Below are 15,674 nucleotides of genomic sequence, written 5' to 3' on the forward strand. Positions count from 1 at the left end.
TGAATAGAAGGGGGGGGACGAAAATATATTGAGCATCCTACGAAAATAACTATGTACAATGAGATATAGCACACAATTAAAAATATCACCCTCACCGAGATATAGTCTCGTTGGAGCGTTGAAATCTTTCACCAGTGTGTCTGATGGGCAAGCCCGTGACTACCGTGTAGAGGAAAATTGCTAGCTGTTCCTCTAGCGAGACGAACTTGGAGTCCGTGTGCCCAAGGGTACGCATCTCCGATATGAGCTCCCCGAAGACATGCGCATGCATGCCAAGCTCGCATCGTATTCGCGCAGGGTGACCAGTTAATAGTTCTATGACCCACTCTTCTCCCGATAGAGCAGACGTGTGGTATGGCTCAGGATCTTTTGGATAGATTGAATGTAATATACTAGTGGTAGCGCTAATCAAGATGCTGATCAAAAGGATCGTGGATCGTATGAGACGTTGCTGGACTTCAGGACGATGGGGCATGAATAGCGGGACATCCAATCGAAGATCCATGGGAGCAGGGACGGCTGGTAGAGCATCCATTGTCAAGGGCATACATTGTACCTACGATGCGGCTAGATAGCATATTCAAGTTCCGAATCTCCGTCGGCCCAAGCCGACAATCTGCGCAGGTTGTTTTGCCAAATGTTCGTCAACATCTGGTAGACGAACTGGCTCTCAGTCATCTTGCGTGTCATGCATGTCATGTATGGCAAGTCCAGGCCCACCATATTTGCTCCCGAAATCGTCATCATCCACAAAATGTTCAAGCGCTTCCAGAATCTCATGCGACCTGGTGCGTTATTGGTAAAATGCTTCCCGAAAATCAGATACCTCCCAAGATATATAATCGAGTTAGAGAAATAGAAAAGGGAAGAGAGTCAGCTTCCATGATCAGCTCAATCGTCTTTCGAAAGAATGGGTCGGTTTTCGAATATCTCTTTTAAGTACCCACCTGACCAGTTCTTCATAGGCGACTGGTGAAGCTGGACCCTCATTTTCTCGGTACCTTCTCGAGAATCAGTCTTCGCACAAGCTTTCGGACGAAGAAATGGCCTATCTCGCCGGTTCGCTCTTTAGCGCCAGTAATTATGGTTGTCGTCATCTGCTGCATGCTATCCCAAGGTGCAGGAGAAAGTGCAAGAGGAACTGGACACCATCATTGGTCGTGACAGGTGTAGGTTAGCATGTGAGCTCATGAAACTCAGCCCGGTTATCATAGCTCCCACGTTGGACGACTACGGTTCCCTTCCGCAGATTGAGGCGTTCAAGTTCGTACTGGTGTCTTCGCTGGAGGCCTGTGACGATTCCTTGTATTCCCTCACCGTGCCTTGACCGACATCCTGTACGTACGTTTCCAATGGGTCGGCATGATTCCTGAATTGATTTGACGGTTAAGTAGAAAGTCATTTGCATATCAGGAGGCGCTATCGTCTTTGGCAACAATGGGTACCGACTGATGTGCAGTCCATGTAGGCGAAATCTGTGCGCTGATCATGCTTTGACAGGGCTATCTCGCACGCTATCCCAACCCTGACAAGTTTGATCCTGAGAGATGGCTCGACAGCGATGGTAAAATCCGGGAAGACCTCAAGTTCCCTTCATGACCTGGCGCTCCTCTTGTGGTTATCCAAGACCACGCAGGGCCCAGAAACCTTATTGACCGACCGTGCTTTGTGGATAGCGTGATTGCCCACCCCAAACGACTCGCTGCGCGGCGCGCGCCTCCAGCCACGGAAGGCATCATTATGGCCACGTATGGAGAGGGGTTGTAGATGGGCATGTAGTGATGTATGTATATATGAGTTTGGGATATGGTAATATTTTCGTGCTGAGGGCTGGTATTTTGGCACAAGTGCCCTATGGCGTAAATGATACTTGATTCTTCTTCTTCTGAAATAGGCGTGTCGTGTTCCTATAGACGACGTTATGTAATCAACAAAGTCTTCACATTCGCCTCACATATTTTCAATGAATGGCCGTGGCGGCCTTTTCCTGAGCTCTCAGCTCACTGGCAAGGGCTTGCAGAAGACCAATGGTAAACACGCCTGCAATATTCCAGAAGTCACAGAAGTATGTAATTGAAGGTCAATTGCAATGAACTCATCATTTTCTCATGTTATTCCAGTGGGAGGCATATCTCGGACATGAATCCAATACCAGTGCACAGGCTGTGCAGGTGCGCACATGTACTCTATAGGGTGTGATATCCTAGCAAGTCTGAACCTCACCATGGCCTTCTAGTCCACTGTCCATTAAATTCCTGGGCTGGCTGAGCACTCACTGTATCATTCCCCTCGACTGGCAGGTCTTCTGTGTACCAGTACTACTGCAGTTTCAACTCTCAAAGTACAGCCCATAGCACTATATTAATACATCTTGAATGGACAACAGTCCATAAATACCAATACATACTTACCTATAACTATCCAATTGTCCAACAGGATGTATCCTTGAGGAGAATCATTTATAGAAGCTTTGGGCACTTGCCAGCTTACAAATCACTGCTCAAACGGATTATCCAATATGTGACCGCATTTTTAGCCCCACAGCGTGGGAATTACCCCACAACGCCCAAAACATCGACCATTTTTGGAATCTCCACAATATCAATTATTCCCTCACTGCAGCTTCACCACTACACCACAACAGGTCCCCCTTCATATATAAGTAGTAGTTTGGAATATATATGTATAATATAATATAATATAATAGACCGCTTTTTTTGCTCATTTATATACCTGCTCCTCCTCCAGAGACCATTTAACATATAATAGGATACAGAATACTTTCGCATTTTTGCCCCTATGATAGGGAAGTGTCCCAGGTTATTCAGAACATGTTTAGAAGTATACATGAAGAGATTCTCATCTTTATTTTACCTCCTGGAGCCTTCTGCATCAATAGATATAGCATATATATGAGAAAATACAAAATATGTTCTCATTTTAGTATTTCCAGGTGGATAGACTTCAAAAAATGATCCCCAGCATCTATTTAACAGTAGGAACAATGCATCAGGAGCCCAGGACCACAGGACAAGACCTTGTTGTGTTGTATATCTCCCCTCTCCTGGTGGTTCACCCCCTGTGAAAGGTTTTCCTGCAGTACTGGACCTCAAGCATGGTAGGGGGTCTATTTCTATTCATATTTGGAGTATATATATCATATAGCTAGCTCATTACATCAACAGGATACTTCTACAGGAACAAAAACATAGAAAATCACATTTTTGATGTTTTTGATGTTTTTCAGCATCTTACCCTTGCATCTTACCCTTGCACATATGATCCAACCTGCTCATATACAATTAGTGTAGCATATATACTTGCTTTTTATGACCAAGATCAGCTACATAAGATCAGCTACATATAGGGCGGAAGTTTGGGATCTGATGTAAAGGGGACATTTTTACTGATAAGAGACCTCCATGATAATTAAGGGTATATTTAGTGATCAGAGGCCTGTAGTACCTCTCATATATATATTTGAAGATAACCTTGAAGTTTCAGAAAGATCCATGAAGTATTGAGTGAATGAGAAGCAAAATGATATATGTGTGAAAAGTGACAATACACATCTTTTCACACAAAAACATATTTATATATAATACAGGTCGAAGATTTTGTTAAAAATATGTAGGATACATAGTAGACTACCTAAGGAACCTATGCTACATACTGCCCTGAGAGTAGAGGATAGGTGGAAAGAATGTAGTGTAGATATGAGTTGACCCAGTATTAAAGTCCTACCACTGCTTAACTGACCATTTTCGATGTTTTGAGCATTTGAACTTTCCCACACTCAGTTTCTTATCTACTTCACTTCCACAACTCTCAGTTCTGGGTGGATCTTTCTGTAAATTAGGGTCTATGATATTGAATATATTTAAAATGTGCTCCAGGTGTCTGATCATTAAAAATTGATAAGTTGAACATATGGGCCTCTAATCAGTAAAAATGTCCCCTTTACATCAGATCCCAAACTTCCGCCCTATATGTAGCTGATCTTATGTAGCTGATCTTGGTCATAAAAAGCAAGTATATATGCTACACTAATTGTATATGAGCAGGTTGGATCATATGTGCAAGGGTAAGATGCAAGGGTAAGATGCTGAAAAACATCAAAAACATCAAAAATGTGATTTTCTATGTTTTTGTTCCTGTAGAAGTATCCTGTTGATGTAATGAGCTAGCTATATGATATATATACTCCAAATATGAATAGAAATAGACCCCCTACCATGCTTGAGGTCCAGTACTGCAGGAAAACCTTTCACAGGGGGTGAACCACCAGGAGAGGGGAGATATACAACACAACAAGGTCTTGTCCTGTGGTCCTGGGCTCCTGATGCATTGTTCCTACTGTTAAATAGATGCTGGGGATCATTTTTTGAAGTCTATCCACCTGGAAATACTAAAATGAGAACATATTTTGTATTTTCTCATATATATGCTATATCTATTGATGCAGAAGGCTCCAGGAGGTAAAATAAAGATGAGAATCTCTTCATGTATACTTCTAAACATGTTCTGAATAACCTGGGACACTTCCCTATCATAGGGGCAAAAATGCGAAAGTATTCTGTATCCTATTATATGTTAAATGGTCTCTGGAGGAGGAGCAGGTATATAAATGAGCAAAAAAAGCGGTCTATTATATTATATTATATTATACATATATATTCCAAACTACTACTTATATATGAAGGGGGACCTGTTGTGGTGTAGTGGTGAAGCTGCAGTGAGGGAATAATTGATATTGTGGAGATTCCAAAAATGGTCGATGTTTTGGGCGTTGTGGGGTAATTCCCACGCTGTGGGGCTAAAAATGCGGTGTGGCAATATTGTGGGAAGTCCTGACGAGCCAAATAGGAGTGAATTTCTGCTTTTAGAAGCCAGGATAACTATAGTAAAGTATGTATCACAATTTATGGATCATTAACCATATTGATGTATCTTTCTGCCATCATGTGGTGCAAAGTATGTATTGACTCTGATCTCACTCCATTTTGCACTCAACGCGAGACATTTGACAGTGAGATGGGGCGGTGGTCATCTTGCATCACTAACTTAGTGTATCGAGCTAGGTTGCGGCTTTGTCCTGCAAGCCATCTGCTTCGGTCCCTTTTTCTCAACAAACTTGCAAACAGCCTTCTAGACAGATTTGGGCAGCATGACATTATGTCTGACCTTGATGAGGCCATCGAGCTGTATCGGGCCGCATTACTCCTCCATCCCCCTGGTCATTCAGATCAATCATCATCTCTGAACAATCTTGCAAACAGCCTTCGAGACAGATTCATACAGTGTGGGATCATGTCTGACCTTGATGAGGCTATCGAGCTGTATCGGGATGCATTACTCCTCTGTCCCCCTGGTCATTCAGATCAATTCATGTCTCTGAGCAATCTTGCTGTCAGCCTTGGAGACAGATTCCAGCAGTGTGGGATCACGGCTGACTTTGATGAGGCCATCAAGCTGTATCGGGATGCATTACTCCTCTGTCCCCCTGTTACGAACTAGGATAGTTCTAACAGCAAGGGCTCGATAGAGCGTTCGTGTTGCTGAGATTCGTAAAGCCCTTCAAATAAGAAGAGGTTCTTAGACTTAGTTAAAGGAGTGCTTTAACTAAGAGATCGGTTCAGACGACTTAAGATTGGTGGTCTTAAGCGAAGGAAGTTCTGGACAAAACCTAGTAAGATTGAAGTGACGTTCCTAAGTAAAGTACACGTGCTTAAATAGGAAACTATATGCGCACGGACCAGGGCTACGGTGAGATAATAGTACAAGAGCCAAATACGGGAGTAAGACCAAGAAAGGAAAGTTAAGTCGCTAAGGAAAATGTAGGGCATAATGGCAGATACGCAAGAAGTAAAGGAAGTAGAGTGATTGTAACACCCCCCGGTCATTCAGATCGATCCATGTCTCTGAACAATCTTGCTGTCAGCCTTGGAGACAGATTAGTGCAATGTTGGGATCATGTTTGACCTTGATGAGGCCATCAAGCTGCAGCGGGATGCAATACTCCTCTGTCTTTGATTCAAATCGATCCACATACTATCATTCCCTGTAATATGTAACATTTTCATAAATTCTTTTCTAGCTCCTCGACCACATCACTTTTTCTTTTGAAAATTTTACCTGTCATAGATCTATATCTCTTCTAAATGGACCTTATTTTTACTGATTTTTAGAATAATGTAGTGCAGTGTCGGAGCAAGCCCGAGAAAATTCAGGGTTACCCTCCAATCTGCACAATTCTGGTCACGGCTTGTCACAGCCTTGCCATAGTAGCGGCACGCTCAACTTTCACTCTCTGAAGTCTTCAAACTCTGCATGCGTTGTGACTCGGAAAGGCTCAAAAACGGTAAATACTATTGACTCAGAGTATCTAATACTGACGGTAATAATTACTATGAATGTATTGGTGCCCTCCTGCATACACATCCTCAGTCCGCACTGTGCTGCCAACTCAAAAATCTGTACTGCCGTGACTCGGCGCTGGTGCAAAATAAGGGTGCCAATTATGTGGAGGCTGAGGCTGAGGTTACCTTTGCACGAAGGTTGCGCTTTGATAGAGGGTGACCTGTCATGGCTAAGTAGTTGTTGATGTTTGTGGGCCTTCAAATGAGGTTTTGTGAGGTTCTGTGCACGCCGCCGAAGGGTCACTGGTATGGTACATTAAACTGGCCAGCTGCTGCCAAGAGGTTTTTAGCCCGATTCTCTCTGACAGCCTCGATAGCAGCTGTAATATTGGCTTCGCGAGTGGCATCTTCTTCAGCTTTTGAATGTGTTGCCTTCCTGCGGTGTGGTGCCATTGGAGAGAATGATACAATACAATGTGGAGACTCGAGCAGAAGGTAGATGCTGCATGTGCCGAGGAGGAGATTGAATTATTTGTGCACCTCCCCTGTCTGGTGTCACATTTTCAGACTTGTTGTTGATTATACCACTGTAGCACCTCAGTGCAGGAGAGTAACTATTATCGAATTGGTTTTATGACATCTCAAGAAGGTGTCCTTCATGTCCCGGGCAAAATTTTATGAGTACCTGTGCAGGATCTTCGGAATCTGGGTGATTTGTGTTGGACAAAGGTTGTAAATTGGCACAATTTCGTCTCTTGGAACTGCAACATCTAAGAATATTTTATTCTACTTGCGCAGAACATCATTTCTATGTATTCTGCATATGCCTGAATTTTTTCGAAGCCAGTTGAGCATGATGTTGAATTGTTATAACATTTTGCATATTAGGAACTGTGGACATATTACAGGGAATGATAGTATCTGAACGATCTTGCTGTCAGCCTTCACGACAGATTTGAGCAGCGTGGGATCATGTCTGACCTTGATGAGGCTATCGGGCTGCATCAGGATGCATTACTCCTCCATCCCCTCAGTCATTCAGATTGATCCTCATCTCTGAGCAATCTTGCTGTCAGCCTTGGAGACAGATTTGAGCAGCGTGGGATCATGGCTGACCTTGATGAGGCTATCGAGCTCCATCGGGATGCATTACTCCTCCGTCCCCCCGGTCATTCAAATTGATCTACATCTGAATGATCTTGCATTCAGCCTTTGAGATAGATTCCATCAGCAAGGCGTCCAGTCTGACCTTCATGAAGTCTTTCACTTATATTCTCAAGTTCTCAGCTCCAAGCTGCATTTTTCAGAAAATGAGCATAACATGCTGAATAAAATTCCTAAATTCATGAAAATATTTATAGACATAGATTGAGCCAAACGCCGGGAGGCATCTAAGGGGAATTCATACTATAATGCATCATTGTCTTGCTATGAAGCAACTCAGCAAATGGCTTGGATTTTGAGTCATTTTCTGAGCTGCTTCATAGCAAGACAATGATGCATTATAGTACGAATTCCCCTTAGATGCCTCCCGGCTTTTGGCTCAATCTATTTCCATGAATATTTTCATGAATTTAGGAATTTTATTCAGCATGTTATGCTCATTTTCTGAAAAATGCAGCTTGGAGCTGAGACATCACTATTCTCAAGTCTCCCACCTATTAGGGTGCATCAGTAAACTGGTGAGTTCTTGCAGGTTCTTGCTGGGGATTATGCTGATTATGGTGCTTTTACATGGTCATATATTGCTTTATATCACTTTATATTACAATGTGACGAAAACCTTTCCTATATATTACGATATATAACGATATATGACGATATCTTCTTCTCACAGGTTCTCTGATGCGCCGCCGCCGCCGCCGGCCCGCCCCGCCCCCGCCGCCTACATGCAGCATCTCGCACAGATCTTCTTGTTGCTAAATCATGGGCGGCCTTCGCTGACACCCTCAATCACGCATCTGCATTGCTTGCCTATAAGACTGCATTGAGATTCCTGGATCAGCAAGTAGCTCTCTTGTCGCCTTCTTTCCATCATTTCGACGTCATCAAGGAGGCTGTTTCTTCCCTTGCCACAGATGCTTTTTCATGCAGCGTTCGTCAACATGCACTGACGACTGTGGTGGAGCTGGTGGAGCAAGGTCGTGCAGTTTTCTGGACCCAGTTGGCACGCTTCAGCACACCGCTGGATGAACTTTCTGTTTCAGGTGACACGGGCGCGGCCTTGGCAGAAGAGTTCAAACGGTCGAGTTTTCGCATTCGTAATGCGTTTGATCAGTCTACTGAAGACCGGTCTTCACAAATTCGGCAACTGACCATGCAATGGGATGACGTGGTTTCACGGATCCGCATGCTTCCCGACTTTTCTCGATTTCTCCTGCCTCCCCTTTTCTCGGACCTGCAGAAGGCGGTCCTGTCATCATTGTCAATGCTAGTCAGTACCGCTGCGACGCCTTGATTGTCCTGAGCGATCAAGATCCTGTCCACGTTCCAACTGATATCACGCAGACCGAAGTTGTTGATTTGTCCTCCGAGTTTCAGTCCCTTACAAAAGAATTTGGTTCTTTTGATACTAAACTCCAGCTTGTCAGCATCCTTCGTAAAATTTGGCATAAGGTCGTTGGCCCCGTAGTACAAGCCCTTAGGGTGTCAAATGTTCGCCCTAATTCGCGCATCTGGTGGTGTCCCACTGCTGAGTTCGCGCTGCTCCCTCTACATGCAGCAGGAGCTTATGAGAAGAAGAGAGATAGTTTGTCTCACATATACATCTCCTCGTACACCCCCACTTTGGCGACACTTGTTCGTGCAAGACGGCAGGTTTCTCGAGATGCCTCTCCGCAACATTTTGTTGCCATTGGTCAAGGAAACCCGGATGGAGGCCACTTGAATGCGTAGCTCCCGAGATAGCCGTTCTCACCAAGCGTCTCGCGCCCGTCGTGTCGTCCTTCACGCGGCTCGAGGACAGCGATGCAACGGTCGAGGGTGCATTTGATGCGTTGAACCGTAACCAGTGGCTTCACATGGCCTGCCACGGAATGCCTAATCGACGACAACCATTTGAATCTTCCTTCGCAATGCGTGATGGGCTGTTGATGATCAAGGACATCATCCGATCCAACTGGCAGGACCCGCAGTTCGCATTCTTATCGGCTTGCCACACTACCGTGGGCGATGAGAAGAGTCCTGATGAGTCGATCCATCTCGCTGCTGCAATGCAATTCTCCGGATTCCGCAGTGTGATTGGTTCCATGTGGTCCGTCGACGATGAGGTTGCACAGGAGGCTGCGTCTGGGTTTTACGAGAATCTGATCGACATATCAGGGAGATTGGACTGCACGCGCGCTGCAATGCCATTGCACAAGGCTTTGAAGAAATTGCGGCGCAGTGGTATTCCATTGGAACAGCAGATTGTATTTGTTCACATCGGTGTGTAGTTAGAGATCCGGTTCGCTATGTTATTCCATTTGCTGTATTTCCATTCCGTTGCTTTCCTGTTGCTTATATATGTATGATATTTCCGCATGATACTTTATTGTTCTGTACTGTACTAGTTCCACAGTGTACCGCTACATGAATCTGATTTACGTCTGCATCGTCACAGTCCTAAGTTATTAAGTGCGGTCGTAGCATATGATTGAGTGAGTAGTGTTGCCTGCGAACTACCCTTGCTGCTCCCATGTTATAGACACCATTACGTAGTACCATGTCGGATCATCTGTGGTATCAGAATCGTCAAGAACGCTCTGCAAAAATACAAGCCAGATATACTATAATCATATACAAAAGAATATGTTATGGTTGGATGACAAATGGAGCCTCGAGAAGTTCTTGAGGACGGCGACAATGTTTGAGTAACCTTCAAAATGGCAGCCTTCCTTCCATTGTTATTAGAACTTACGGGTGGTTGAATGCATCGGCGGTGAGATCAAACATCTTTTCCCAAGTCCGGTGTGCGTTTTTCAAGTAAGAATTCGGCCACAAGACCAAGTTGATCGACTTCTGATTAATCGGAGGACAAAACGAAGAGGATAACAAAAGCGTGGACATTGTGGAATCGTCAAATAACGTGGGTGCCATAAACGAGCAAGGAACAAAGTCGTGATTGATCCTTGACGGAATGTAAGAATTACTGGTGCCGGACAATATTAATAAGACCTATCGTCGAGTGCGTCGATCTTCGACGATACGCCTATCCTTCAAGAGCGTAAAGCAAGGACTCGATTGGTGTGGAGCCTGAGGAACTCACTTGAGTGAGAAGTTGAGAAGGGTATTCGTTCGCTCGTTTGTATGAGTGACTTGTCTGCGTCAATATAGTTCGGAGGCAGACGCCACGAGCTCCAAAACCTCCGAAATGCTGAGGGAAGTTCACCTAGAGTGTTCTGACTTTATTGGTAATCCAGATGGCGAACGAAGATAGATTATTGATATGAACGACATGATGCTCCCTGCGATGCCACTTGAAGGAAAGGTCGAAAGGATGAGGTGCATTGTACAAAGAGACAGTCCCAAACAACAGACTCATTTTCGTCAAGCTCACTCTAGATAAAGAGCAATGACTGAACTAGTGGGCTTGCGCAATCCAGCATGACGCGGGTAAGGGTGCCCATACAGTAGTACTGAGCTGAAGGGGCTAGATGCTTCCATTCGGATCGATGACCGGTCGAGAACGAAAAATGCGATAGAGTCGAGCTATGGCTGGTCATAATCATCTATTGATTGGAGAGTAAGGTGTGTGACTGCTGCAGTACTTATTGATATTATCGAGGACCGCATTTACTGCAGGAGCTAAGTAACCTGATATCGACGGTCTTGGACTTGCTTGTTTGTACTTTGACGTGATTCCTAAAATCGATTCACTGGTTGAGCAGAAAGACATTTGTATACCAGAGGGCGCTATCGTCTTTGGCAACCACTGGTACCTGACGGTGTGCATTCTAGGAAAAATGTATGTTCTGATCACCCTTTGGCAGGGCTATACCTTGCGACCCGTATATCCCGACCCTGACGAGAAGCATCTAGAAATTGAACACTTTAGGGCCAAAGTCTGGAGCAGACTCTGGGGCACTTAGTTTTTCCAATCAGAGTTTCAACATCATATGGCTAACATACCACGTAGGCAGCGGGATCCTAGTCGCCCCGGGATCAGCCACACTACTGACGACGACGAGCAGGCGGGTGTGTTGGCAGGCAGCGGCGGGAGGCCAATAATATGCGTATTGCGGTGCAAAGTTGTGCTTTGTCAATTTAAACTCAGCTGAACTTTGCCGGACTTACTGATGAGCCCGACCCTGACTCGGGCTCTGACGGCCGTGCATATCGCCAGGGGTACAGTGTAGTAATAGGATCTTGGGCATTGACTCGAAGGATTCCGAGGACTGCAAGATATATACGTTTATTGTCAAAAGAATATCACCGTAACAATAAAATAAAATGGTCATGTTCACAATGAATCTCCTATAAAAACTCAGAGGTCAATCACTCAAACAAACATCTTTTATCGTTTAATTTTCAGGGTGCACTCGTCGAGTCTAAAATTTTCCCGAACCTCTGTTCAGCATTATATGAATCAAGTTGAGCAGCCAGGAAGTGACCTGAATACACCGCTTGTGTGTATGATATATACAGAGAAGAGTCGGATCTATGCAAATTAGTAAAGGCCCGAATGTCGCATGAGCGAATCAGAGCCAAATGAAGGCTGGAATGTACTCACGGGATGCAGTAAGATGCTTATTCAAATAACGATGGGGTGGTACCATAGGAAAATTTGGTCCCGGATACTACAGGAAGGACAAATAGGGAAGTAGTGATACGTGGGCTACCAGATTACGACGCACAGCTGAGCAGAACAAAGGAAGCACTGAGACACCAGATGAACGGATAATATGAAAAAGCCAGGTAAGCACGAGACTGTAACAATTTAGCAGCGAGACAAAGCCAATCCAGAATCAACTGAACAAATATAAGAACCTATTGGAAAAGGAGGGAAGTGAGCTGTCGGGCAGCATGAGTGAGACTACTGGCCTTGAATCTGGCAGTCAATTTAATCTAGTCTGCAGCGGAGAGTGAGCGCGGACAAAGTTGAATGACTTACGGCGCTACATCAGTGGTGAATTGGGAGAAGGTACAAAAACACGGCGAATAGTGTGAATGGCGGGGAATATAACCGGATGGTATTATCATATTGGAATACAAACGAACGACTGGGTGTTGGATCCGGAATTTGGCGGGCAGGTGGCGCGGGGCAAGCGCAGCAGGGTGAAAAGGAAGCGCTAGGTACGGCGCCAGCCTGCCACAAGGTTACATAGCAAAGCAACTTTTGGAAGCCGAGCATATAGGAGCACTGGTGATGTATTTTACATAAAACTGGAAGGGAAGGTTTAGGTACGAGTCCCAGGCCCAAGTGCTAGTGAGGCCCTGCAAGGGTTAGTTAGCGGGAACCGAACCGGTTGTAAAAACAGAATAAGGCGAGAATAGATGGACATACCGTAGATGAGGAAAGGTTTGGCGGCCACCGGAAGTCTCACAGTAATTTCCCATCGCCCCTGAGACATTTAGTTCACACAGTGTCAGCAACTGCCACTAAGCCACTGGGTTTCATTTCGTCTCCATAAACTCTGTTCTCACCAGAGCCTGGCGTATAATTCTCATGTGTACTAATCATAAGCACCCGTCGTCCGACTCTTCATGAAAACCGTTTAAACACGATTCAATTCAGAACCGCCAATTACATCTTCTGCTCACACCAGCTCATCTTGTCTGGCAGTTTTCTCTTCTAGATCGTCTACGCGCAACACCGGGATTCGCTTCTGACTGGGGATATTTACCGGAAGTCACCGTTCTCCACACTGCCAGTTGCCCCATAGAAATTAGACAGGGTTATGTCAGTAGTGACCCTTTCCTTTTTACTTATCCTCCCTTCATCTCTTCTGGAACCAGCTCCCCTTCTCGCCTCTCGAAGACAGTGACCGACAAGTGGCTAGCGGCAATTTACAGCTACAGACACAGCAGGCGAATGGTCAACTGGTCGGATCCCAGTGTCATCTCAAAATGCAGCAGTATTGTAGAGCACACTAATTTTTTATGTCTTGGTATGTACATGTGCGTATCGCTACTTCTCATATTCAAGAGCTCCTGCTCATGGCCAACTTGTAGGTGGGAGTACGCAGGATCATGGCAAGTTGAACTTGCTTTGATTTGCAAACGCATACCACCTAGATGGCCTCTAGTAAGCAGCAGTTTGTATACATGTCCATTGTCACAGAAATGCCAATCTCATCAGCTACCATACATCACCGGTCGTATTCTTCTTCTGTCATCCATGACTTTGATGTGCGTATCTATCCATCGACTGTCGCAGCAGACTCTCATGAACATCAGTTGCTGGCTCAGCAGCCCGACCCCTTCTAGTGTGGATTGCCACAGTGAATCTTTCATTAAATTTTAATCTACTAGACGCGTGCTCAGGTTCTTCATGACAGGCGCTTTTTTGGCCTTTTCTGTGAGTGTGCTATGATGTACCGCTGATTCATCGTCTCAATTGGTGTGACAGTTTGCAGGAAATGCATCCATTGGTTGTTCTTCCTTGAACTTAATGTTACGACCGTGAGCTTCAGTAGCAATTCCGATTCTCGAAGCCCTACCTCAACATGCACAGATTCGTAATTTGGAGAGCATTCAGATGTATCCGTATATTTCTGGTCTTAGCCACGGTTGGCCACTGGATCATCCTGTTACGGGGTGAGTTGTCTGAAGCGATACTATAATTTGATCCTTAACACCGCCATCACAGTAATGGTTGCCTTCTCCGTCATGAAAGTGAATGGCAGTTGTGGCTTCATGGTCATTGACCATACTGATATGACCACTATATTTGTCTACAGTATGTCCCAGAGACAGTGTTCTATTCCATCACTGACGCCTTGCACAGCGATGGCTTATGATATACTGGCGCTTGTCTTGACTATCATCGGCCTTCGAAATATGCCATCGTCTAATGCATTGTGGAAACTATTATGCAAACAGGGGATAACATATGTCCTGATCACCTGCGTAGCAAATATCATACCAGCCGTACGTGGAAATGAACAGAATCCAAGATCCATCTGATTCCATGTCTCCTGCAAAGGCTGTAGCTTCGTTGAATCTGAATAGTAAGTGACCTCCTGCTATTTGATATCATTTTGAAATTTATAGCACGCTAGCTGCCATGAACGTTATATTTGCGATGCCGGGTAAGTTGTTGCAGAAAATTTCCAATCACTATCTAATCATTGTCATACCAGCATCTGCTATCAGGTCTGGATCTGCATATGTTATCACGCTCGCCGTTTATTCAATTACTTTGTAGCACTGTCGCATCGGGTCGAATAGTTGTTGCCTTCCTAGACCTAAAGTCAAGGTACGAGTGACAAGATGGATTTTTCAACCATACTCTCAACATTTCCAGCTCCTGCGCAGAAGACATAAGTAGTCGAGATGCACCACTTACCACCGTGGTGACACTGCCCACGTGAGTTCTTGTTATGATTTTACCTTTATTGGATGATGGACATGGCACACAGTGGATCCTCTATGAATGCCCCAAACCTCGTATGATGTTTGGGACGGGATCGATCCATCAGTTCCTGATGGCAAACTTTGGGAAGCGGTTCATTGACAACAGCATAGTACGGCCGCCTTCACCTAGCCGGCCACGGGTTTGGGGATAGAAAAGCAGGCATCAGTAGTAGTATGGACTTTGCCTCTTTCTCATGCGCTAGACTCCCATTCCCTTTCTTCCTTAGCGACATTGTCAAGATAGCGAACTCGCGAATGAATTTTTTACTTGTTTGGAGATGCGGCGGCCTTCTCACGAATTACTGACATCTGTGAGCATATCCTCCGTCAACAAGATACGAGGTGTGGGTATAGCAATCAGCTGGCATCTGGGGTACCGCATGGCTCTCGTTTATATGGTATGTCATCTCTCCGCTGCATAATTCGTGATGCCGGGCACGGGGCTAATAGGGGTCTAAGGGCGCCTATTCGGTCTCCACGGCCTTTCCACGACTCAGTCAGCACGTAGACCTGAATGCGCATAGCTTCGGATCATCGATATGCGCTTTTATCTCAATCAGAACGTAGACTGGAATGTGCGTAGCTTCGCATCATCAATGATCGTCTTGCTTTCAGTCAGCACATAGACTAGAATGTGCGTAGCTTCGGATCATCAACGATGCTTTGCTGGACTTAGGCCGCTGGCCTCTGCTCCAGGGACCAATCACTACTGCCTTATACACAGAATCCCTCTGATCGGCGATACGTTCCGAATCGTCA

General features: G+C 45.1%; 5 protein-coding genes across 5 annotated transcripts; 4 read left to right on the forward strand and 1 right to left on the reverse strand.

Moving 5' to 3' along the window:
- The first annotated feature begins 632 nt into the window (after positions 1-632).
- Positions 633-1,399, forward strand: F5891DRAFT_30031 (uncharacterized protein). Its single transcript, XM_041371257.1, has 4 exons — positions 633-799; positions 852-914; positions 966-1,288; positions 1,395-1,399. The coding sequence occupies exons 1-3, from the start codon at positions 689-691 to the stop codon at positions 1,176-1,178; spliced, it is 387 nt and encodes a 128-aa protein (XP_041234430.1). The 5' UTR covers positions 633-688; the 3' UTR covers positions 1,179-1,288; positions 1,395-1,399.
- A 3,641-nt stretch (positions 1,400-5,040) lies between these two features.
- Positions 5,041-5,517, forward strand: F5891DRAFT_1206469 (uncharacterized protein; the record flags this gene model as incomplete). The annotated part of the gene is made up of 1 exon (XM_041369037.1): positions 5,041-5,517. A coding segment is annotated over one exon (477 nt), but the record flags the coding sequence as incomplete, so codon positions are not given.
- A 1,949-nt stretch (positions 5,518-7,466) lies between these two features.
- F5891DRAFT_1180424 (CHAT domain-containing protein) lies at positions 7,467-9,793 on the forward strand (the record flags this gene model as incomplete). The annotated part of the gene is made up of 4 exons (XM_041365930.1): positions 7,467-7,527; positions 8,267-8,793; positions 8,868-9,216; positions 9,255-9,793. 4 exons carry the CDS (start codon positions 7,467-7,469, stop codon positions 9,791-9,793), a joined length of 1,476 nt encoding a protein of 491 aa, XP_041234432.1.
- Positions 9,794-11,984: 2,191 nt separating this feature from the next.
- On the reverse strand, positions 11,985-12,848 carry F5891DRAFT_995315 (uncharacterized protein). Its single transcript, XM_041378325.1, has one exon. It carries the CDS (start codon positions 12,688-12,690, stop codon positions 12,460-12,462), a length of 231 nt encoding a protein of 76 aa, XP_041234433.1. The 5' UTR covers positions 12,691-12,848; the 3' UTR covers positions 11,985-12,459.
- An 88-nt stretch (positions 12,849-12,936) lies between these two features.
- On the forward strand, positions 12,937-15,192 carry F5891DRAFT_995325 (uncharacterized protein). Its single transcript, XM_041378326.1, has 16 exons — positions 12,937-13,239; positions 13,296-13,457; positions 13,512-13,584; positions 13,639-13,688; positions 13,737-13,780; positions 13,838-13,857; positions 13,909-13,961; positions 14,014-14,096; positions 14,149-14,238; positions 14,287-14,429; positions 14,485-14,509; positions 14,561-14,590; positions 14,642-14,654; positions 14,707-14,757; positions 14,806-14,868; positions 14,921-15,192. The coding sequence occupies exons 2-16, from the start codon at positions 13,372-13,374 to the stop codon at positions 14,952-14,954; spliced, it is 858 nt and encodes a 285-aa protein (XP_041234434.1). The 5' UTR covers positions 12,937-13,239; positions 13,296-13,371; the 3' UTR covers positions 14,955-15,192.
- The last annotated feature ends 482 nt before the right edge of the window (positions 15,193-15,674 follow it).

The sequence above is a fragment of the Suillus fuscotomentosus genome, assembly GCF_016647785.1.
Source record: "Suillus fuscotomentosus strain FC203 chromosome Unknown F5891scaffold_1, whole genome shotgun sequence".
Lineage (NCBI taxonomy): Eukaryota > Fungi > Basidiomycota > Agaricomycetes > Boletales > Suillaceae > Suillus > Suillus fuscotomentosus.

Bases quoted from the DNA above. Each gene is read 5' to 3' on its own strand.
- F5891DRAFT_995315 (XM_041378325.1), bottom strand. From the start codon at position 12,690: ATGCTCGGCTTCCAAAAGTTGCTTTGCTATGTAACCTTGTGGCAGGCT.
- F5891DRAFT_995325 (XM_041378326.1), top strand. From the start codon at position 13,372: ATGGTCAACTGGTCGGATCCCAGTGTCATCTCAAAATGCAGCAGTATT. The intron at 13,458-13,511 runs GTGCGTATCGCT...GCCAACTTGTAG, and splicing joins TTATGTCTTGGTATGTACAT to GTGGGAGTACGCAGGATCAT. The intron at 14,097-14,148 runs GTGAGTTGTCTG...CCGCCATCACAG, and splicing joins CTGGATCATCCTGTTACGGG to TAATGGTTGCCTTCTCCGTC.
- F5891DRAFT_30031 (XM_041371257.1), top strand. From the start codon at position 689: ATGCATGTCATGTATGGCAAGTCCAGGCCCACCATATTTGCTCCCGAA. The intron at 800-851 runs GTAAAATGCTTC...TAATCGAGTTAG, and splicing joins TGCGACCTGGTGCGTTATTG to AGAAATAGAAAAGGGAAGAG. The intron at 915-965 runs GTCGGTTTTCGA...AGTTCTTCATAG, and splicing joins ATCGTCTTTCGAAAGAATGG to GCGACTGGTGAAGCTGGACC.